The 23969-nt window shown below is 45.7% G+C and overlaps 1 protein-coding gene across 3 annotated transcripts; it reads left to right on the top strand.

Moving 5' to 3' along the window:
- Positions 1-675: 675 nt before the first annotated feature.
- On the top strand, positions 676-22813 carry smim1 (small integral membrane protein 1). Of its 3 annotated transcripts, none has more exons than XM_048561586.2 (3): positions 676-911; positions 13537-13681; positions 20624-22813. In XM_048561586.2, the coding sequence occupies exons 2-3, from the start codon at positions 13578-13580 to the stop codon at positions 20748-20750; spliced, it is 231 nt and encodes a 76-aa protein (XP_048417543.1). In that variant the 5' UTR covers positions 676-911; positions 13537-13577; the 3' UTR covers positions 20751-22813. The 3 variants fall into 3 exon arrangements, with proteins under 3 accessions (XP_048417543.1, XP_048417542.1, XP_048417541.1); XM_048561585.2 differs by having other exon boundaries at positions 676-1218; positions 13540-13681; XM_048561584.2 differs by having other exon boundaries at positions 684-1218.
- The last annotated feature ends 1156 nt before the right edge of the window (positions 22814-23969 follow it).

Genomic DNA, 23969 nt, shown 5'->3' with positions numbered 1-23969 from the left:
CTGCAAATTATTCCTTGCTCTCCCTTGTCATAGTTGGCTCCCCATACAGCTCCCACAACACAGGCAGTTTCAGCTTTAATGACCTCTTCTATCAGGCCGCATTACAGAAAGCAGAGGTCACGTGATTCTGGCAAGTTAAGCTCAACAAATGTGTTTTCCCAAATATTTAGCACATCATGCTGGGAACTATCCATCCACTTGGCAGGAGAGTCTACACCAGCCTACTGTTCCCTCAAGCCTTCAAAAGGCAATTATCAGAGGATGCCAAGAGCTTTCCACTTTACACCCACTTCAGGTTCCCACTCCCCAACCCCAATGTCTGAACAATAAGAGACATTGCAATACTGTCCATCAGAGAGCAGGTTATTGTGAGCCAGAAATAATGGTTGTACCAAAGCTGCTGTCATGGAGACCGGCGGAGGAGTGGGGGGTGGTGGAGGGAGAATCTCAATATGGGGTGGTCTGTCACATCCTCCATAAGGCACAGTCCATCCCCCAGGCTAAGGAGAATCTGTGGTTGAGGAGGATACGGCGGGTTCAAACATGTTCTGAGAAGGCTGTTCCTGATTGCTTCATTTCTGGGCTGTGTTGACTCCACACATCCCTGTCCTGTATTTACTATTTTCTCACAAGTCACTGTGTTATCAGCACAAGGCCAGGTCACTGATCTTTCCAATTCTGTTCTTCCCTGAAGGGATAGTGGGGGATGGTAAATATGATTTAGAAGTTAATAAGTGGCCCAGAAGGGACTGGGCTGAGCAGTTTACTGAATTGTGCAATGCATTACAACAGAACAAGCCATTCGGAGTGCAGGACCTGACCAGAATCCTGCACTGTACTTTGAATTTCTTTCCAGCTCTGTTGTGCAGTGGAAGAATTAACGCCTCCAGATTTTACTCCTTGTTACTATGGTCAGTGGAAAAGGCGATTGGCAAGTTTGAGAAGTAGCTGTGTTGTGTCTTTCAGTCCCACATGACAGAGCTCACTGCCAGGCAGCTGCTATCTGTTAACTCCTCCAAGATTGCATTGTACAATTCCGTCCCCATTGCCCTAGTACTTTCCTGACTTTCGGCAAGTGTGTAGGGATATTTGAAGTTTCATCAGCTTCTTAAGCGGCAGTGTTTTGGCAAATCTGACTGCCTTCAAACTTTGCGGCGATTTTCAATCCAGAGAGCAGTTGCCTTAGCTGTAAACAGTGTTTACTGAACACTGTATCCGGTAAGTTAATCTCGCCATTCTATTTTGACTTGAAATATTTGGTAAAATTTCAACTTAAAGCTTGATTTTGTGCTTAAGCACAGTAATTAGACACAACTGAGAGCACTGCAGAAATAGACTTTAATCACAAAGAGGAAAGATGCAAAATTATTTAGTAGTCAACCTAAAATTCAATTTGTGATGTTTATTCTATCACCTGGACCACAGTTCAACTTGGGGTTTTGAGTAGCCAGTTATTGTGTTATACAACTCTATTTGAAAACCATCAGCATGGCTTTTAATCTTTCTGTTCACCCACGTTACTGTGACCCTGAACTAAAGAGGGATATAATAAACTCAAAGTACCTCAAAACCTCTTTTATGAATTCTCAATGTTTAATGCTATCTGACTGTTAAATGGAAAATACCACTTGCTCCCTTAAAATCACATCACATCAAGTGAATGCTCGGAATCAGGCCAGTGGACAGTTTACTCTTTGATTCTGATTCAGTTCCAGTGGGCTGCTGCAATTGTTATCAATCTGCATTGGATATAAAACCACTCGGTGTGTCCTACATTTCACAAGTGGCTGTGATTGTAAAGAAATTCATTTGCTCAAAGGCACCAGACTTGTGAATGACGTGAAAATCTGCACACACACGCTCTCCGTGTCCCAGTAACAGCGACAGGCTCTAGAGTGGTGCTGTTTGCTCAGGCTGGGGCCGGGCCTGCTCAGTCATGTTGCCTTCTGCACTGCTGGAGCATTAAAATGTCACAGAAAGCAGAAACACAAAGCTCGACTTTTTCCAACTGAGACTCTAAGCCCAATCTCCAGCTGCAGCCAATCAACTCTTCCCTGTCTCTGTCAGGCCTGGAAATGGTAAAATGGTAGGGAGAACATTCACGAGTAGCAGAGGTTAGATAAGCAATGCAGGAATGACAGTTACCACCTGTGCTGGTTTCCAAAGGCAATTCAATGGGCATTTGAGGAATACCTCTACAAGGCTACACTGGGGAATGTAACTGACAGATGTCGCCTGAGACAGTTGGCAAAGACTGAATGAGCTGAGTAGTTCTTTCTGTCTGTATGTTACTTCATAAGTAAGAAATGGCTACAGCTTTCTCTCTAAATCATTAGATCCATGTCTTTATTCTTCATAGAATCCCTACAGTGTGGAAACAGGCCATTCAGCCCAACAAGTCCATACTAATCTCTGAAGAGCATCCCACCCAGATTCACACCCCTACCATATCCTGGCAACCCCCACACAGCTAATCCACCCAACCTACACATCCCTGGACACCACGGGCAACCTAGCATGGCTAAACCACTGTAACCTGCACATCTTTGGACTGTGGGAAGAAACCAGAGCACCCACAGGAAACCCATGCAGACATGGGGAGAACATGCAAACTCCACACAGTCACATGAGGCTGGAGTTGATTGCAGGCCCAGGGTGCTGTGAGGAGGCAGTGCTAAGTCACTGAGCCACTGTGTGGTTCCTAGGTTCTGGGCCTGAAGTCAGGTCTGAACCACTGAGCCATGATCCCCAGCGTGGGAACAGGCCCCAAATCTGCTCCCAGGCTGAGCAGGGATCAAGCCCCATGCTGAGGGCAGCAATCTGATCCAGACTGGACAGCCAACCCCCAAACTATCTGCCTCCCCACACCCACCCCATCACAATACCCCCCTCCACTACCACCCCCAAACCATATCCCTCCCCCACGCCCAACCCCTCATCCACCCACTCTCTCCCCAATCCGTCAGCAACCTTTTGACCACCCCATCCCTACTCCAAACCCCAACTCCTCCCCCAGACTCTCTCCCTTCCTGAAGTCCATGTCACCATGGTAACACAAGTTCATGTGTAGTTGGTAGCCTGGAGCTCGGGATAGTGATGGTAGAGACTCTCCTTTCTGTCACACACTCTCACACTCGTTGCCTGTGATTGGTTTATGTCGGGATGATTTGCGAGTTGAACCTGAGCCCCTTTGGCTGTGCTCTAAATACATTCCTGACCATGAATTGACCAGGAATGAGACTTCAACACATCGTCCCCTTGCTTTATTGTCAATTCATTTTTCCATTCAGTCCAAATCCAATGGAACATTTCTCACATAATCCGCATTTTGCCTTCTTTTGCCAATATATTGTTTAGTAATTCTGGTGTGAACCATGTGGTGGTGAATTAATCCCAGTTCTGGTGAGAGGTCACAGATTTGCAACATTAACTTGGATTGTCCCTCTGCAGATGCTGCTAGTCCTTTTGAGGATTTTCACCTCTCTGTCTGTATTTCAGACTTTCTGCATCTACAGTATTTTGCTCTTGTTCTATTTTTGGCCTGCGATTCTGGTAGTGGAATTATTTTTGCCTACTTTTTGTCACCCAATAATTGGTGAAAATGCTGTAGACCCTGCACAGAGGCTCCCAGTTCTGCCTCTCACTTGCATTCTCTCTCTCTCATGCGCGTGCACACACACACACACACACACACACACTCTCCCTCTCCCTCTAACACACACACACACAGAAACACACATACTCAGACACACACGCGCACACACACACTCACTCACACATACAGACAATCACAATCTCTCTCTCTCAGACACACACACACATTCAGGAATAATAACTGCTAAGCTCAGTTACACATACCAATTTACAGCACCTAGAGAACATTCCAGCCTTATTCTGCAGCAACACAATGTTCCAGCACAGCCTGATCTGTACAACACATTCTCAATCTTTCTAATGACGTAACTCTGACTTTGAGACAGCATCATTAACCTGTGAGAATCAGTGACCCAACAACACCTCAAGCCCTGTGACAGACTGCAGTAGAAACCAATACATAACCTGAGCTTGGTCACCAAACAATGAAGTGCCAAGTGATAGAGAGAAGGTGGTAAATCAAAATTAGACAGATTATACACACAGTACAGAACCCGACAGTCAGCAATCAGTCACAAACCTGTTCACCCGCTTGCTGGCTCAGGGTGACCAAGTCCCTTTTTAATTCCTTCACTGTTGTCTCTGAGAATGTCATTTTCAAAGGTCATTGTAATTGCCTCCAGAGGATACGGTATGTATGGTACATTACACAGAGGTCTCTGCAGTGGCCAGAGGGCAGACCAAGACCCCATGTTTCTCCTGGTGGGACAGACAAATAGTCGGGGACATCATTTAAGAATAAGGAGTTTCTTTAAGACACCTTTTAAGTTTCTTTACTTTCTCTCAGATAGTTGTTAAAATGTGGAAATCTTTGCCCACAGAGAGCAGTGGAGGCTGGATCATTAAAGCTATTGAAAGCTGAGTTAGATTTTTGTTAACAATGGTTACAATGAGTGGATAGAAAAGTAGAGCTGACACTATGCCACGTCAGTCATAATCTTATTGAATGGTGGAGTAGACTCATCAGGCTGAATGGCCTACTCCTCAGTTCCTTAGAAACTGGGGCAGAAAACAGTGGCACTAGAGATTGAGTCTTGTGCAAAGTATTTCAGTTCTCGTGGACAATGAAACAGGTGCCTGTTGTGTTTGCTCCTCTACAAGAGACGAGTCTGAAAGTGGTTCTGAATTAGGGTGGCACAGTGGCTCAGTAATTAACGCTGCTGCCTCAAAGCACCAGGGACCTCGGTTCAATTCCATCCCCAGGTGACTATCTGTGTGGAGATTGTACATTCTTCCCACATCTGTGTGGATTTCCTCCAGGTTCTCCAAATCTTCCTGCAGTCCAAAGATGTGCAGGTTAGGTGGATGGGCCATGGGAAAGGTAGAGGCACAGGGATAAGGTAAGGGGTGAGTGGGTCTTGGGGGGATGCTCTTTAGAGGGTTGGTATGAACTTGATGGGCTGAATGGCCTGCTCCACACTGTATGGATTCTATGATTCAGTATGAATTATGCCCAGGGCTTCCTTTTAAGACCTCAAAACAGTTATTGCAAGTTGAGAGCTGATGTGCCCCTGATAAGGCTGCAGAAGATGCCTGGGAATCCAACGTCTTTGCAGTAAAGGTTTGTGTTCCCCATTGGAGCAGACGAATGAAGAGCTACCCATTTCATTTTGGGCCTTGGAAAATTGTCAGGGTCCACGAACTAGTGAGGTGTTCTGAGTATTGGTGGGATATTGGGCTGGACATGACTACAAGGATTCTTATATGTTTGTGCTGTTCACCCTGACCATATGAATGACCCATCACCACCATTTGAGAGCAGCTAGCGTCCTTCAGTGTGAATAACTTCTGATGCAAGTCCACAAGATTTGCACTGGGAAGAATTCTCTTAATTAGGTCATATATTATGATACACTGCTGCTGAGCAAAAACAGGAGAGAAATCTTACAGACAATTCCAGTGGATAATATCAAGAAAGAAAAACTCTCATAGCGATAACGTAGTGCCTCAGCTGGTCCAAAAATGTGTCACAAACAACAAATTATTTCCAAACTGTAGCAAAGGTAAACATGTTAGACAGATTTCACTTAATACAAGCAATGACCAGATCTTTCCTTTTCTTTTATGTTTTGACGAGGAAAACAGAAGCCCTTCCCTGGTTTTCCTCAAATCCATGTCAGTCACCTGGAATGTCAGCCTTGTTAGCACTGAAGCTGTTCAGTGACTTTGCCCTGCATCATGAGTGCTTGACGGCTCCCAGTTCTCAAGTGACAAACAGGGTAGTGTAATCCTGGATTGCTTTCAGTCCTGAGATCCGGTGTGCCTTCCTCTTTTGCTCTGCTCTCCCTTCGGGCTGTCAGGCACCTCAGCTCTTCAGTTCCCTGGTGCGAGGTGACCTGTGCTGTCATCTCCTGTTAACCACATCATGCGAATGAAACCAAATTCGAACATTTCCAAGTTAACTGGTGAATGATTTTGAACCTGAGTCTAAAACCTTGAGGCATCTGCAGCTTTTCCATGCAAGAGACCCTTTGAAACATGATTCCCAACTAAGGTAGATGACGAAGTCATCACTGTTTAAGATATTCATTACAATTGACAACTTTGATTCCACCAGTTCATCAGTATCTGTATCTTTAACATTCTCTTGATATTTAGAATACGACCGGTGAATGATGAGCTCAGCATCCTCACATGGAATAAGGAAAGAACTTGCATTTATATAGCACCTTCCATAATCTCAGAAAGGCCCAAACCATTTTGTAGCATTTTAGTTATTCACGGGTGTCACTGGCTATATCAGCATTTATTGTCCATCCCTAATTACTCAGAGGGCAGTTACCACATTGCTGTGGGTCTGGAGTCAGATGTAGGCCAGACCAGGTATTGACAGCACATTCCCTTCGCCAAACGGCATTCATGAACAAGATGAGTCGTCTCAGCAATCAACAATAGTTTCTTGGTCATCATGAAATTTATTGAATTTAAGTGGCACCACCTTTGTTGGTGGGATTTGAACCCAGGGCTCCAGGACGTTACCTGGCTCTCTGGGTTAATAGTGTAGTGATAATAGCGTGTGTACTGTTGTACTGTGGAAAATGCAGCCACCACGCCCTCTGTTGGTGAGGCTGGTCTCACAACCTTTCAGCAGTGTACTCATAAACCAGGATAATAAAATGTGAGGCTGGATGAACACAGCAGGCCAAGCAGCATCTCAGGAGCACAAAAGCTGACGTTTCGGGCCTAGACCCTTCATCAGAGAGGGGGATGGGGGGAGGGAACTGGAATAAATAGGGAGAGAGGGGGAGGCGGACCGAAGATGGAGAGTAAAGAAGATAGGTGGAGAGGGTGTAGGTGGGGAGGTAGGGAGGGGATAGGTCAGTCCAGGGAAGACGGACAGGTCAAGGAGGTGGGATGAGGTTAGTAGGTAGCTGGGGGTGCGGCTTGGGGTGGGAGGAAGGGATGGGTGAGAGGAAGAACCGGTTAGGGAGGCAGAGACAGGTTGGACTGGTTTTGGGATGCAGTGGGTGGGGGGGAAGAGCTGGGCTGGTTGTGTGGTGCAGTGGGGGGAGGGGATGAACTGGGCTGGTTTAGGGATGCAGTGGGGGAAGGGGAGATTTTGAAACTGGTGAAGTCCACATTGATACCATATGGCTGCAGGGTTCCCAGGCGGAATATGAGTTGCTGTTCCTGCAACCTTCGGGTGGCATCATTGTGGCAGTGCAGGAGGCCCATGATGGACATGTCATCTAGAGAATGGGAGGGGGAGTGGAAATGGTTTGCGACTGGGAGGTGCAGTTGTTTGTTGCGAACTGAGCGGAGGTGTTCTGCAAAGCGGTCCCCAAGCCTCCGCTTGGTTTCCCCAATGTAGAGAAAGCCGCACCGGGTACAGTGGATGCAGTATACCACATTGGCAGATGTGCAGGTGAACCTCTGCTTAATGTGGAATGTCATCTTGGGGCCTGGGATGGGGGTGAGGGAGGAGGTGTGGGGACAAGTGTAGCATTTCCTGCGGTTGCAGGGGAAGGTGCCGGGTGTGGTGGGGTTGGAGGGCAGTGTGGAGCGAACAAGGGAGTCACGGAGAGAGTGGTCTCTCCGGAAAGCAGACAGGGGTGGGGATGGAAAAATGTCTTGGGTGGTGGGGTCGGATTGTAAATGGCGGAAGTGTCGGAGGATAATGCGTTGTATCCGGAGGTTGGTAGGGTGGTGTGTGAGAACAAGGGGGATCCTCTTGGGGCGGTTGTGGCGGGGGCGGGGTGTGAGGGATGTGTCGCGGGAAATGCGGGAGACGCGGTCAAGGGCGTTCTCAATCACCGTGGGGGGGAAGTTGCGGTCCTTAAAGAACTTGGACATCTGGGATGTGCGGGAGTGGAATGTCTTATCGTGGGAGCAGATGCGGCGGAGGCGGAGGAATTGGGAATAGATGCCACCCGAAGGTTGCAGGAACAGCAACTCATATTCCGCCTGGGAACCCTGCAGCCATATGGTATCAATGTGGACTTCACCAGTTTCAAAATCTCCCCTTCCCCCACTGCATCCCTAAACCAGCCCAGTTCATCCCCTCCCCCCACTGCACCACACAACCAGCCCAGCTCTTCCCCCCCACCCACTGCATCCCAAAACCAGTCCAACCTGTCTCTGCCTCCCTAACCGGTTCTTCCTCTCACCCATCCCTTCCTCCCACCCCAAGCCGCACCCCCAGCTACCTACTAACCTCATCCCACCTCCTTGACCTGTCCGTCTTCCCTGGACTGACCTATCCCCTCCCTACCTCCCCACCTACACCCTCTCCACCTATCTTCTTTACTCTCCATCTTCGGTCCGCCTCCCCCTCTCTCCCTATTTATTCCAGTTCCCTCCCCCCATCCCCCTCTCTGATGAAGGGTCTAGGCCCGAAATGTCAGCTTTTGTGCTCCTGAGATGCTGCTTGGCCTGCTGTGTTCATCCAGCCTCACATTTTATTATCTTGGAATCTCCAGCATCTGCAGTTCCCATTATCTCTCATAAACCAGGAACTGCTTTGCAGAACACCTACACTCAGTTTGCAACAAACAACTACACCTCCCAGTCGCAAACCATTTCAACTCCCCCCCCCCCCACTCCACACTCTTCGGACGACATGTCCATCCTGGGCCTCCTGCAGTGCCACAATGGCACCACCTGGAGGTTGCAGGAACAGCAACTCATATTCCACTTGGGAAGCCTACAGCCCCAATGGTATCAATGTGGACTTCACAAGCTTCAAAATCTCCCCTCCCCCATTGCATCCCAAAACCAGCCCAGCTAGTCCCCGCCTCCCTACCCATTCCTCCCACCTCAAGCCCCACCTCCATCTCCTACCCACTAACCTCATCCCACCCCCTTGACCTGTCGTCCTCCCTGGACTGACCTATCCTCTCCCTAACTCCCCACCTACATTCACCTTCACTGGCTCCATCCCCGTCTCTTTGACCTGTCTGTCTCCTGTCACCTTATCTTCTCCTTTATCCATCTTCTATCTGCATCCCACTGTCTCCCTATTTATTTCACAATCCCCCTCCCCTCCCATTTCTGAAGAAAGGTCCCGACCCGAAACATCAGCTTTCCTGATGCTGCTTGGCCTGCTGTGTTCATCCACCTTCACACCTTGTTATCTCAGATTCTCCAGCATTGGCAGTTCCTACCATCTCTGCTCATTAACCAGAACTGGTTTCCTGATATCATGCTGTTCTATCTTAATTTCCTATTATTCCTGTTTTTAATCAATTGGCTACTTGCCTTTCCACTGAGCCAGTTAACCTTGTTGCCCAGTGACAAATTATGAAGTATAATTCATCTTAGTTAATAAAACCTATGTACAACTTTTAGTGCGATATTACCTACCAAAATTTCTACTGCAGTTTTGATCATTTTCTTTGTCTTTCTAGATTGATGGCTTAGAGGAATTCATTGTCAGATGAATGCGAAAGTATTGCAAAACAGTTTTCTCTCCGGTTCTCTGAGTGGGATGAGTAATGAAATGTCAGCAAAAATGAATTCCTTTATCAATATGTGTTTCGTTTGGTTTTTTGCTCTTGGTGCCACATTAAACAGTTTTTCATTTGATGTGATCTTTGGCACTAATAGAGAAATCATCTGAAACAGACTATTTCAAAGAGTGAAGTCATTATTCCTCCTTGTCAGTCTCACAGATGAAGTTGGACCCAAGGTGCATTAACACATGTTGATTTTTGTAGCAACATTGATCCTACAAGTAGTGTCATTGAGGGACTTGTATGTTGAGGATTTGGTATTGTCTCTACCTCCTGAGGTATGTCATAGTATGTCTGAACAGATTGACTAAAATAACTATAAGTAACATTGTTAAACATTGAGACTTGAAATGAGTATGACAAGGCAGACAAGGCTATGGGCCAAGCACTGGAAATTGGGATTAGAATAGAGAGGTCGTTGTTTTCAACCAGCACAGACACGATGGACTGAATGGCCTTTTTGTGATGTAGACCTTATGGTTCTATGATTCTATGAGTACTCAACTTTTTATTAATAATTGCCATAGAGTTTATATCATTATAACATAATTGTACTGAAATATCCTTTTCTAGGTTTTGTTCAATGCAGTACTGCAAAATTATTGTATGGTTTAACTAGACCAAATATACAATACAAAATGTTAAGGACAAAGATCCAGCACTCTATAAACATAAAATTACATTGACCTGCTAGCACCAAAAGAGCCCAGTATGCACACAGCAGCTTCTTTAACCAATGGTCCCACAAAGCAATAAGAACATTCCTTGTCAAAAACCTGTGCATCAAACCTGTTATTGTAGAGAGGTTAGAGATAACAAGGTGTGGAGCTGGGTGAACACAGCAGGCCAAGCAGCAACAGAGGAGCAGGAAGGCTGACGTTTCAGGTTGAGACCCCTCTTCAGAAAAATAGAGAGAGTTGTAGAGAGGCTGTTACACTGCAGCTTCCACACAGCTGCTGACTGAGCATGATATACTCCAGCTCCCACTCGGCCATGAAGTGATCTCACCTGAAAACAACAAATGCTGGAGGTCACAGCGGGTCAGGCAGTATCTGTGGAGAGAGAGCAAGCTCATGTTTCGAGTCTAGATGGCGCTTCATCAGAGCTGGAGTGAAGTGTGGAGGGGACAGCGTTTATATTGTGGTGTTGGGGGGCTGGAGTTCTGGGGTAGAAAGGATACTGATAGGGTAGATTAAGTGATTGGAAATGTTATATCCCAATGCCAACCTGGCAAGGACAGACAGTCCCATTGGGGTGGGGAGAGAGGACATGGTGGCAGAGAATGTAACAAGTAAAGCTGAAAGAAAAGGAAGGAATTGGAGTTGGTTCATTGTTTGAAGGTGTCGAACTCAATATTAAGTCCTGTAGGCTGTAAAGTGCCTAGTCTGAAGATGAGATGTAGTTCCTCCAGTTTGCGCTGTGATTCACTGGAATGCTGCAGCATGCCGAGGACAGACACAGGGGCATGGGAGCAGGACGCTGTGTTAAAATGGCCAGCTACAGGAAGGGAAGCTTTACTTGTTGCATTCACTGTCACCATGTCCTCTCTCCCCTCCCCATCCCAGTGGGACTGTCTGTCCTTTCCAGTCGGGCAGGTAGACGCAGCATTGTTCTGCCATTCGCGCATTCCGATCACTTCACCTGGACTATAAACATCTTTTCTCTGCCAACATTCTAACCTCACCACCACCATATCATCACTTCCCACCCCACACCACCCCCCCCCCCCACAACCACACACATAACTATAGCATAAATGCTGCACCCTCGACACTTCACATCAGCTCCGATGCAGAGTCATCTAAACTTGAAATATTAGCTTGCTCTCTCTCCATGGGTGCTCTCTGACCCACTGTGATAGACAATAGTCAATAGGTGCAGGAATAGGCCATTCGACCCTTCGAGCCAGCACCACCATTCATTATGATCATGGCTGATCATCCACAATCGGTATCCTGTTCCTGCCATATCCCCATAACCCTTGATTCCACTATCTTTAAGAGCTCTATCCATCTATTTCTTGAAAGTATCCAGAGACTTGGCCTCCACTGCCTTCTGGGGCAGAGCATTCCATATATCCACCACTCTCTGGGTGAAGAAGTTTCTCCTCAGCTCCGTTCTAAATGGCCTACCCCTTATTTTTAAACTGTGTCCTCTGGTTCTGGACTCACGCATCAACGAAAACATGCTTCCTGCCTCCAGAGTGTCCAATCCCTTAATAATCTTATACGCCTCAATCAGATCCCCTCTCATCCTTCTAAACTCAAGTGTATACAAGCCCAGTCTCTCCAATCTTTCAACATATGATAGTCCCGCCATTCCGGGAATTGACCTCGTGAACCTTTGCTGCACTCTCTCAATAGCAAGAATGTCCATCCTCAAACTTGGAGACCAAAACTGCACACGATACTCAAAGTGCAGTCGCACCAGGGCCCTGTACAGCTGCAGAAGGACCTCTTGGCCCCTATACTCAATTCCTCTTGTGATGAAGGCCAGCATGCCATTAGCTTTCTTCACTGCCTGCTGTACCTGCATGCTTGCTTTCATTGACTGATGTACAAGAACACCCAGATCTCGTTGTACTTCCCCTTTACCTAACTTGACTCCATTTAGATAGTAATCTGCCTTCCAGTTCTTGCCACCAAAGTGGATAACCACACATTTATTCACATTAAACTGCATCTGCCATGCATCCATCCACTCACCTAGCCTGTCCAAGTCACCCTGTATTCTCATAACATCCTCCTCACATTTCACACTGCCACCCAGCTTTGTGTCACCAGCAAATTAGCTCATATTACTTTTAATGCCTTCATCTATATCATTGATGTATATCGTAAACAGCTGCGGTCCCAGCACCGAACCTTGTGGTACCCCACTGGTCACTGCCTGCCATTCCAAGAGGGACCCGTTTATCACTACTCTTTGCTTCCTGTCAGCCAGCCAATTTTCAATCCAACTCAGTATTTTGCCCCCAATACCACGTGCCCTAATTTTGCTCACTAATCTCCGATGTGGGACTTTATCAAAGGCTTTCTGAAAGTCCAGTACACTACGTCCACTGGCTCTCCCTTGTCCATCTTCATAGATACATCCTCAAAAAATTCCAGAAGATTAGTCAAGCACGATTTCCCCTTCGTAAATCCACGCTGACTCTGAGCTGTCCTGTTACTGCTATCCAAATGAGTCATAATTTCATCTTTTATATTTGACTCCAGGATCTTTCCCACCACTGACGTCAGGCTAACTGGCCTACAATTCCATGTTTTCTCTCTCCCTCATTTCTTGAAATGATCTCCAGCATTTGTTGTTTTCAGTACAGATTGCAGCATCTGCAGTAATTTTCTCCGACATAAGAGGGTATTTGTAATCAGCAAAGTTCCACAGCCGCAAATGAATGAAAGCCCAGTTAATATGTTCTGATGCTGTTCATTAATACGTAAGCAATAGCTAAACCATCTGGAAAATGTCCTTATTCTTCCTTTTGTCTCATCGGATCTTTTCCATCTAGCTCAGCAAACATCAGGGCCATGAGTTAACTAAAACATTGCAACTTCATCGATATAATGCCCCCCCATACATACACCCTGCACTTCTTGAATCCTGAAATCACGTGTGTTTCATACAGCCACAAATGTAAATAAAATCCAGCATAGTATGTTAGAAATTCTTATGTTTGAGCTGGAGAATTACATCAATCATAATGATTGAAGGAAAGTCGAATCAAGTCAGTGTTAAACATTGAGGCATGTAGATGGAATTATAACAGAGCTCATTGTGATCCAACTGAATGACAGCACAGACTCAGGGTCAAGGGGCTGAATGGTCTTTTTCTATCATTATTGACCAACAAGAAAGCGTGATAATTAAAGAAAAATTCTCTACCTAGATTAACTACAAGAATGTTAAAGGCATGAGTTTTGTGTCACAGCAGATCCAGCTAATCTTAAGCACCCGTGACTGAATTTAACAATGATCACCCATGAGACAGATGTGCAGTATAGTCGATGGAATGACAATGCCCAGGACCAGATCACTATCAGCATTTCAGCAATAGAAGCATCAGGCTGTAAAAGGTAAGGCTGGTTTCAAAAAATTATTCCAGAGCCCAGAGTGTGCTCAGAAGGTAACAATTTATCGACATGCAATACAAATCATTTTCCTCCAAATATCCGCGTCTGTCAGAAATTTCAGTTGGAAGTTTAAGTTGAGGACGTCAGCACTAATCCAAGTTTGTTATTTTAATCAGTAACATTATGAAGCTCAAACGGTGCACTGTAAAAGTGTGAGGTGATGCACTTTGGGAGAAGCCACAAAAGAAGGGAGTTTTCAATGAATGTTAGGACACTAGGAAGTTCAGAGGGACACAGGGATTTTAGGCTCATCCCCAAGTCCCCGAAGGTGGTGTGACAGGCTAATAGGGCGATTACAAAGGCATAATATGGGCTCTTGCTTTAATCAGTCATGGCACAGATTATAAACACAGAGAGAGGCTATGTTGGAGCTGGACAGAACATTGGTCAGGCCACAGCTGGAGCACTGTGCAGTTCTGGTTGCCACACTCTAGGAAGGATGTGATTGCACTGGAGGGAGTGTAGAGGAGATTCACCAGGATGTTGTCTGGGATGGAGCAGTTTACCTTTGGGGCTGGATAAGCTCATCTGTTTTCTTTACCTGTGACTTTGGTAACAGTGGACTCAAACCCACAACTTAATAGAGACTTGAGCTTAAATCCAGAGCTTAGACTGCTCAGCCACACTACCACAAAGAACAAATCCTTACCTGTACACTGCCCAGCTCAGATATAACATATGCACCCTGTCAGGGAATTGAACCGTGGTCTCCTGCATTAAAAGCAGGGTCACTAGCCATCACACTAATGAGGGGCTGATAGAGGTTGTTGGCTCGCTTGCTGAGTTGGCTGTTTATGGTACAGATATCGCGTCATCGTGCTAGGGAACATCATCAGTGCAGCTTCTGAAGAAACAATGTTTTTCTACGCCTCTTAGAATTAGATTAGATTCCCTACAGTGTGGAAACAGGCCCTTCGGCCCAACAAGTCCACACTGCCCCTGGGAGCATCCCACCCAGACCCATCCCCCTATAACCCATACACCATTGAACACTACGGGCAATTTAGCATGGCCGATCCACCTAGCCTGCACATCTTTGGACTGTGGGAGGAAACCAGAGCACCCGGAGGAAACCCACACAGACACAGGGAGAATGTACAAACTCCACACAGACAGTTACCCGAGGCTGGAATTGAACCTGGGTCCCTGGCGCTGTGAGGCTGCAGTGCTAACCACTGAACTACTGTGTCGTCCCGAATTCATACCGTCCAGTCTGTTAAATTGGGTCTGTCATTTCTGGTTCTTTTTTGTATGGTTTGTAGATGGGATTAGCGTAGATGGGTCAATGCAAACTTAATGAGCCAAAGGGCCTGTTCTGTTGTGTATGATTCTATCACTGTCTGATTCTTATTGTGGAGTTATGATTGTACAAGCCAGCTAAACTGTTTTATCTTTTAAAATGTGCAATCATATGGTAAGATCTCAAAAATGTTACTTCTAATCCTTAGATTTGTTGTTTTTATTTATTTGTGTGTTTGTTTGTTTAGTTATTGTTTTTCCTTGAGGAGGTACTGAGCAAGGTAGGCAAAGGAGAGCCAGTAGATGTGTCTTATTTGTATTTCCAAAAGGCCTTTCACAAGGTGATGCACAGGAGACAGCTGAATAAGAATCCATGGTGTTTGGGGTATGGATAGAGGATCAGTTGGCTGGCAAAAGGCAGGGAGTGGAGGAAAAAGGGTCCTTTTCAGGATGGCAGCCAGTGACTAGGTGAGTTCCATAGGGATCCATGTTGGGCCCATAACGGCTCACTTTATACATTAATGATCTGGGCAAAGGAACTGAGGGCATTGTTGCTAAGTTCACAGATGACACAAAGATATGTGGAGGGGCAGGTAATGTTGGGGAAATAAGGATGCTACAGAAGGACTTGGACAGACTAGGAGAGTGGGTAAAGAAGTGGCAGATGGAATACAATCTGGGGAAGTGTGAGGCTGTACATTTTGGTGGGGAGAATAGATGCATAGACTATTTTCTAAATCAGGAAAGGCTTTGGAAATTTGAAGCACAAAGTGGCTTAGAAATCATAGATTAGGATTCTTTTAAGGTTAACATGCAGGTTCATTGAGTCGTAGAGCTGTATGGCCCTTCACGCCAACTCATCTATGCCGACTGGATATCCTCAATTAACCCAGTCCCATTTACCAAAGTTTGGCCCATTAAACCCTTCCAATTCGTATACCCATCCAGATGCCTTTTAAATGCAGTAATTGTACCAGCCTTCACCACTTCCTCTGCAGCGCATTCCATATACACACTACCCTCTGTGTTAAAAAGTTTCCCCTTAGGTCCCTTTTAAATCTTTCCCCTCTCACCTTAAACATATGCCTCTCTAGTTTGGATTCCCCCACCCTGGGGAAAAGACCTTGGCTATTCATTCTATCTGTACCTGTCATAATTTTATAGACTTCTATAAGGTTATCCTTCAGCCTCCAATGTTCCAGGGAAAATAGCCCCAACCTCTTCAGCCTCTCCCTGTAGCTCAAACCCTCCAAACCTGGAAACATCCTTATAAATCTTTTCTGAACCTTTTCAAGTTTCACAACATCCTTCCTATATGATGGCAACTAGAATTGAACACGGTATTCCAATCAGTGTCCTGTACAGCTGCAACATGACCTCCCAATTCCTGTACTCAATGTACTGGCCAATAAAAACAAGTATACCAAACACCTTAGATAACAAGGTGTAGAGCTCAGATGTCCTCATTTTTCAAGGAGGATGCCTCATCCTGGGAGCAGATGCAGCGGAGGTGAAGGAATTGGGAATAGGGGATGGCATTTTTGAAGGAAGGTGGGTGTGCAGGTGAACATCTGCTTGTGGACTTCGCAAGCTTCAAAATCTCCCCTTCCCCAACTGTATCTCAAAACAAGCCCAGCTTGTCCCTGCCTCCCTAACCTGCCTTTCCTCCCACCTATCCCCTCCTCCCACCTCAAGCCCCACCCCATCTCCCACCTACTAGCCTCATCCCGCCCCCTTGACATTCCTTTTTCCCTGGACTGACCTATCCCCTCCCTGACTCCCCACTTACACTCACCTTTACAGTCACCATCCCCCCCTCTTTGACCTGTCTGTCTCCTCTCCACCTATCTTCTCATTTATCCATCTTCTATCCGCGCCCCCCCCCCTCTCCCTGTTTATTTAGAACGCCCTTCCTCTCCCCCATTTCTGAAGAAGGGTCTAGGCCGGAAACATCAGCTTCCCTGTTCCTCTGATGCAGCTTGGTCTCCATCAGGTGCTCCATTTTCCTCCCACAGTCCAAAGATGTGCAGGCTAGGTGGACTGACTATACTAAATTGCCCGTAGTATCTAGGGATGTGCAGGTTAGGTGTGTTAATCATGGGAAATGTAGAGTTATAGGGAAAGCGTAGAGGGATGGGATGGATGGGTCGGGGTGGGATGGTCTTCGAAGAGTCAGCGTGGACTTGTTGGGCTGAATGGCCTGTTTCCTCATTGTAGGGGTTATATGACAATACTGAAAATGTATTAGCTCTTTGAAGCTGTAGTGATTGGAGCCAGTTGGACCTTATGGACTATGAGGTCCTTGATTGGGATTGTTAACCTGGGCCAATCAGGAAGTCCTGGCTGACCAATATATGCAGGCGATTTAGAATCTCCTTAGTTCAGGCTTCTCACAGCTGGATAAATACCTGATCCCTGGCATAGAGGGTTCGTACACAAAGCTGTGTGAGGATTACGAAGCTGGACATGAGCCTCACCTACCTACGGTTGTGACTGGATGAGGATTCCCACAAGTACATTATAATTAATACCCATTAGGGCTTATAGCAATGCACAAGGCTGCTATTTGGGGTATCATCAGCCTGTGTCCTTTTCCAGTGGACCATAGAGAACATTTTACAAGGGCTACCCCAGATAGTCATTTACCTGAATGATGTGCTAATAAAAGATAAGACCAGTTATTAATAAATAATAAAGAGGACTTAGAGAAATTGGAAATAGTGCTTAAACATTTCTCCCAGGCAGACATGCACCTTAGGAGGGAAAATATGGCACCCCAAGTGACCTACTTGGGTTACAGAGTCAACAAAACTGGATGAGGCCCATTGGAGGATAAAGTGAGCATGATCAAAGCAGCCTGGCTCCCATGTCTGTACCAGAGCTTAGTTTTTTACCTTGGGTTAGTGAATTATTACAGAAAATTCATACATAACCTGGCCTCCATCTTGGCACCCTTACCCCTTCTGTTGAAAAAGGGTCAGCCTTGGAAATGGTCTCTGGCCAAGAAGTAGCCTTTAGGGAAGTGAAAAAGCAGCTATCGTCATCAAAGGTTTTGGCCCGCTACGAACAGCAATAAAAGGTACTGCTGACATGTGAGACCTGCCCATACAATATCGGGGTAGTGTTGGCTCACCAGTAGACCAATGGAGAGGAATACCCTATGCTTCCTGGGTCTTTGACTAATGCTGAATGCAAATGTACCTGGATAGAGCAGGAAGGTTTGGATGTCATCTTTGATGTGAGGAAGTTCCACCAGTTTCTTTACAGACAGGAACTTGTCACAGTAACAGATCATATACCCCAGCTGGGGATACTGATGGAAGTGATGCTGCCTAGAGCTTCCGGCCGAATTCAGCATCGGGCCCTTATTCTCAGTGAGTACAGGTACAAGCTGGAACACCATCCAGGAAGCCAAGTGGCTCATGCGGATGTCCTGAGCGACCTCCCACTGGCAGATACTCCACCGGCGGTTCCTGCCATGGGGGAGTCGATACTGGTTTAAACTTCCAGGACACCCTTCCGGTCACAGCTGACTATATCTGACTGTGGACACAATAATATTCCCATCCTAGCAAAACTAAAACAGCTAGTGCTAATGGGAGAGTCAGACGGCCCATCACAAACAGGACTGAAAGCTTTTGACCCGGTGAGACCACATCACCGTAGAGTTCAGTGAGTTACTTTGGGGAGTAAGGGTGATTGTCCCAAGTAAATCTCATTGCCAATTACTCGCTGAACTCCACCAGGGTCATCCATGGGTTTCCAAGATGAAGATGTTAGCAAGAATTTATGTCTGGTGGCCAGGGTTGGATGCCATCATAGCTGCATTGGTGGGGCAGTGCCCCGAGTGCCAGCAAGAACAAAAACTGGCACCAGCACTGGCCCCATGTTCATGGGAATGACTGGGTGAACCCTGGACACAGTTACGTGTTGACAATGCTGGTCCTTTCATGGGCTCAATGTCCATGATTATTGTGGATGCCCATTCAGTGTGGTTGGACATGCATAAAGTCCATTTGGTAAACTCAAGGATGGCAACTGAGAAGCTGCGAGCATTGTTTGTGATGCATAGACACCTGGAAGTATTGGTCACAGAACAATGAGATGTCATTTACCAGCAGGGAATATGGGTATTTCCTGTCATCAAATGGCATTTGTCGCATAAGGCTAGCTACATACCATCCATTGTCCAATGATCTGACGGAAAGAGTGGTCCAAACATTGAAGGCAGGCTTAAAGAAACAGCCTACAGCATCACTCGACTCCAAACTGCCCCACCTCCTGTTCGATTACAGGAACAACAGTGTCAGCAGAGCTGCTGATGGGGAGAAGGCTCTGCACCAGGTTAAACCTGGAACTCCCAGACCTGTGAAGGACAGGGTGAAACAGCATCAGGAACACCAATGCTGGCCACGTGCCTCCTCTGAGAGAACGATGGGAATGGCCCTGTATGGGTACAAGTTGAAGTTGATGCGAGGTCAGGTCCTGTAACTTACAAAGTTCAGGTAGGTTTAGGCGGTCCTGAACATACAGGTGGATCACCTGAAAGCTGTTACGTCACAAACAGGGCAGGAGCAAAACATACCTGTCAGAAACCGTAGGTGGTCCCCTTCCGTCTGAGACAGATGAAGCCTCGATACCACTGCCACCAGAAGAAGAGGTGGTAACTCTGCCGAGATGCTGCAGACACAAGAGCAGGGTTACAGTTCGGTACACGCTGCCCGTGTCGGTGTCCGAGCCAGAGGAACCAGACCTGGGGCGAAAAGGTCACAGGAGAAGCTACAAGAGAAAGACCAGGACCCGAGGGAAGGGCGGAGGGATGTGGGTAGGAGGGATGTAGTGATTGGGACCAGGAAGACCCTGTGGACTATGAGACCCTTCATTTGGTTTGTAGAGCTGGGCCGATCAGGAAAGCCCTGGCTGACCACTACAACGCAGAGATTTGGAATCTCCTCCATTCGGGAGAGTGACTCTGAGCCGGCTGGCCCCAGCGTACTGTGCGCGACTAAATAAAGGGTGACTTGGTGATGGGGTGCCAGCCGCTGTGTGGTTATTTCAGAACCAAATAAAAATATCTGGACATGCAAGAAATCTAAAACAATACCGAGCCCTAATGAACTTCAACTCACTAGCTGTCGTATGCAGGAACATAGAGCTGAGGTTAACGTTAGATCAGCCATGATCTTATTGAAAAGCAGAGCAGGTTCAAAGGGCTGAGTTCTTGTTCCTTGGCATGTTGGTACATTTGTACTTAGTTCACAGTTGCTGAAATCCAGCATTATACTTTAACATGACAGCTGTTTGTAAATGTGTTTGTCAATGTAACATTAGGTCCTGATCCAGTTTCTCCTGTAATTTCAGAGAGCGGTCAAGGAAACCTACAAGGAAGCCCATGGGAATTGATGGAATTAGCAATTAATGATCTTCCCCATTATGCTCTGTCACTGAGGCTTACTGTTACTGAGTTGAATGAGACTTTTTTTAATAACAGCTCCCCAGAACTGCCAGTCAGTTAAGAGTTATCATGTAACAAGATAGTGTTACCGTGTCCTTGTGTGCAGATAACCATTGCTTCAACAGTCTTGCTGTTACTTGTAATTCTGACCTTTAAACATTTAGCATGTCTTTGTTTGTTTCTCATTTCAGGATTTATAATAAATTGTGCACTGGAAAACTAGGCATTGTGATGAAAGTACTTGGAGGAATTGCCGTGTTTTGGATCATCTTCATCATTGGTTATGTGACAGGTTACTATGTCCACAAGTGCAAGTAGAAACCTGAATAATTCTTTCTGTTCCACCTGATAAATTTTTCGATGCTCTTCCTGGAGTGATCCCCACAGTAGCTACTGTTTGAATACTGTATAATGAGAGAATCAATCTGAAAAACATCCATCGCATAAATTTACTGGAGTACACTATTGTTGAATGGTGGACATGAAATTAAACTCTGATGTAGTTTTTTTTCTCTTTAAAAAGAACAAGTTGTTCTGATGGGAGTGTGTTGAGGAAGACAAGTGCATGGTAGCGTATGCTATCAGCAGCTCAGCGACTTTGCCATATCGCATCACAGCCATACAAAACCCATGGCACACAGACCAACTCCAATTGCCTTTCTTTTTTAAAAACATTCAAATTAATCTCCTTTTTGTCTTATGCACCATGCAATTTTACCAAAACAAATACTGGGGGCAAAAACAGAAATTGCTGAAGAAATTCAGTAGGCCTGGCAGCATCTGTGGAGAGAAACACAGGGCTAATGTTTTGAGTTCAGTGATCCTTCTTTCAGAACTGGGGATGCTCAAAATATGAAATGAAAGCAGAAAGTGCTGCAGAAAATGCTGGGGAGGTCTGGCAATGTCCATTGAATGAAACACAGGGTCAATGTTTTAGGCCGACAGCCCTTCATCAGAGCTGGCTACCACTCCCTTACGTGAACTGTTAATTCTGTATCTGCTCCCTCCAATGTTACCTCCAATGATGGATACATTCAGTATTCCATTTTAAATGTCTGGATGTGTTACTGAGCCACATGCACCAGGCAACGTCATGGTCTGAATCCTGGGGCCAAACAGGTTTCAACATCTTTAACATTTGGGAAGCAAATTCTTTGATGTTTTTACGGCTTCCCCCCAACCCCCACTCCACCCCTACCCACTCGCAATCGCTGCCCAATGACACCCTCCTACAAATTGTGTAGGAAAAGGGTGAGGAGGCAATCAGTCTGTAATGTCCTCCAAGTTGTTATGATCATCCAATGAACGCTGTGTCTCTGACATCAGGAGCTATGCTGTACAACTGTATCCAGGGTGGGTTAGGAAAGAAGGGGACAATGTTAACTGAAAATACCTTTAGTAATAGTTGAATTCCCAGTTATCGTTTCTCAATAAACTAAAACCTCACCAGCCGAACAACACTGCTGAGCGTGGAGGTTCGAGGGCCAGACTCTGTACAGCAACGCAAGCAGTCAATATATTCGCAGATACTGTTGATGAAATGCCAGAGCACTTTGTACTTGACCCAAGTGTAATGTATACAAACTTTCCATCTCCAACTGGTCAATGTCCCAATCCATTCACAAATTGTCCAAAACCTGTCCCCCATCTCCTAATGCACTGTCACCTTGGGCACAGGAGTGCAACAGCTGAGGGTCAACATTGTGTTAAGTATAGTGTTACTATTCTTCAATGAAGAATTACACCATCTGACTTAGTATGGGATACTAAAGCACCCACTCAGTAACTGTTTTAACCAAAGAAAATATGCCACTGTAAATGTCTGTTCCCAAATGCTTCACCTCTGACAGGGACCCTTGCCAGCTGACATCATGCCACGTCATTTACTCAACATTTGGTTTAATTTGGTCGGTGAAACATGCATCACGCACACTAGAAAGTGAAGCTTCTTACCTCAAACAAAAGCCAGAAAATGCCCCATCCTTTACAGAGAGAGATTCATGTCTCACACACATGTTAATGCATATGCTGATGTATGTAAGATTTTAGACCTGATTTTCTCCAGAATCTGCAAGCAGCAATGAATCTCAGCTAGGGCCAGGTTCCAACTTTGTGCACCCAAAATGTGTTGTGCCAAATTCTCCAAGATGGTTTTGGGACCAGAAGGAAGTTATACATCAGATATATTTGTGCCACACCTAAATAGAATAACTATTAAAATCAAATCTCACACCAACTGCTCTAAGTTTTATTGAGACTCTCCCAGAGCAGGCACCTCACCAATTTAAAATGGCCCTCTGACAGACTGGAAGGTCTCGTGTCAGAGATAATGGGAACTGCAGATGCTGGAGATTCCGAGATAATAAAATGTGAGGCTGGATGAACACAGCAGGCCAAGCAGCATCTCAGGAGCACAAAAGCTGACGTTTCGGGCCTAGACCCTTCATCTGATGAAGGGTCTAGGCCCGAAACGTCAGCTTTTGTGCTCCTGAGATGCTACTTGGCCTGCTGTGTTCATCCAGCCTCACATTTTATTATCTTGGAAGGTCTCGTGTGCTGTGTTTCTGTAAATAAAGCTGAAGTTGTATCTCTTGGCAGTAAACTGTTCTCTACTTGTTCATTCCAGACTATTTACTTGCCTTTATGTTTTTGACTCTTTGTTGAAGTATTGATTAAAACTTCATTACCATGCAATGTTAACAATTCCCAGTGCAGTGTAAGTTCCTGATCACAATGTTTCGATGCTGTTCTCTTTCTGATGATTGTATCAGGCGATGGTTTACAATACAGGAGAGACTTCCCTTTTCTGGCATCAATACCCAAAGACCCACATTTATTTATGACCCGAACCATTCATGTCGAAGAGACCTGTCTACCAGCATCTCCAGTTCATTGCAGATCCAGTGAGCAAGGCATTTGTTTTTTTTTAAAAGTCTGTTTTACAGATTTCAGTCTCTGTGAAAAATCCATTCCATTGAAGATTGATTCTGTGTGAGACTATAATTGATGAGTGAGGAGTGAAAACAATCTTGCAGATTCCAGTATAATCCTCAATGAAGGGAGATGCTCAATGCTTCAGGACCAATTCTCGTGCTCAGAGCTGGGTGTGGTGGGGTTTGTGACAATGTTGTTTCATTTCCTTGGGGAGTTTTAGTGTTGATCAAAATATTTTGCTGTGATAATTACTGGTTTGTTAAGACAATATAATGTGGATTAGGTGTTAAATTGATTCACAATGTGGAGGGAAGGAGGTGGTGGTCAAAGCTGGGAATTAATCTGGTCTAGAGAGAGTTTAAAACTGAGGCGGGGCGGGGGGGCGCTTGAGCTGTCCTATCTCCTGTCTGAATATGTTCAAGGCTACAAATTAAACATAAGCATTTAAGCATACTCATAATAAGAGAATCATAGGAGGGCATTTTCCTGTTGCACTTCCAGCAAATGTTTGTTGACCAGTGTGACATTGTTAGCAAGACCATCTCACCTGGTCAGGTAGAATCAGATGCTGCGAGATCCTAAAACGTACCGAGTTTCAACATG

Source organism: Stegostoma tigrinum, chromosome 28, assembly GCF_030684315.1.
Source record: "Stegostoma tigrinum isolate sSteTig4 chromosome 28, sSteTig4.hap1, whole genome shotgun sequence".
In the NCBI taxonomy this organism is placed as follows: domain Eukaryota; kingdom Metazoa; phylum Chordata; class Chondrichthyes; order Orectolobiformes; family Stegostomatidae; genus Stegostoma; species Stegostoma tigrinum.
The sequence above is the reverse complement of the archived record's forward strand: the minus strand, read 5'-3'. Positions and strand labels throughout refer to the sequence as shown.

Bases quoted from the DNA above. Each gene is read 5' to 3' on its own strand.
- smim1 (XM_048561586.2), top strand. From the start codon at position 13,578: ATGATCACCCATGAGACAGATGTGCAGTATAGTCGATGGAATGACAAT. The intron at 13,682-20,623 runs GTAAGGCTGGTT...TTCTCATTTCAG, and splicing joins GAAGCATCAGGCTGTAAAAG to GATTTATAATAAATTGTGCA.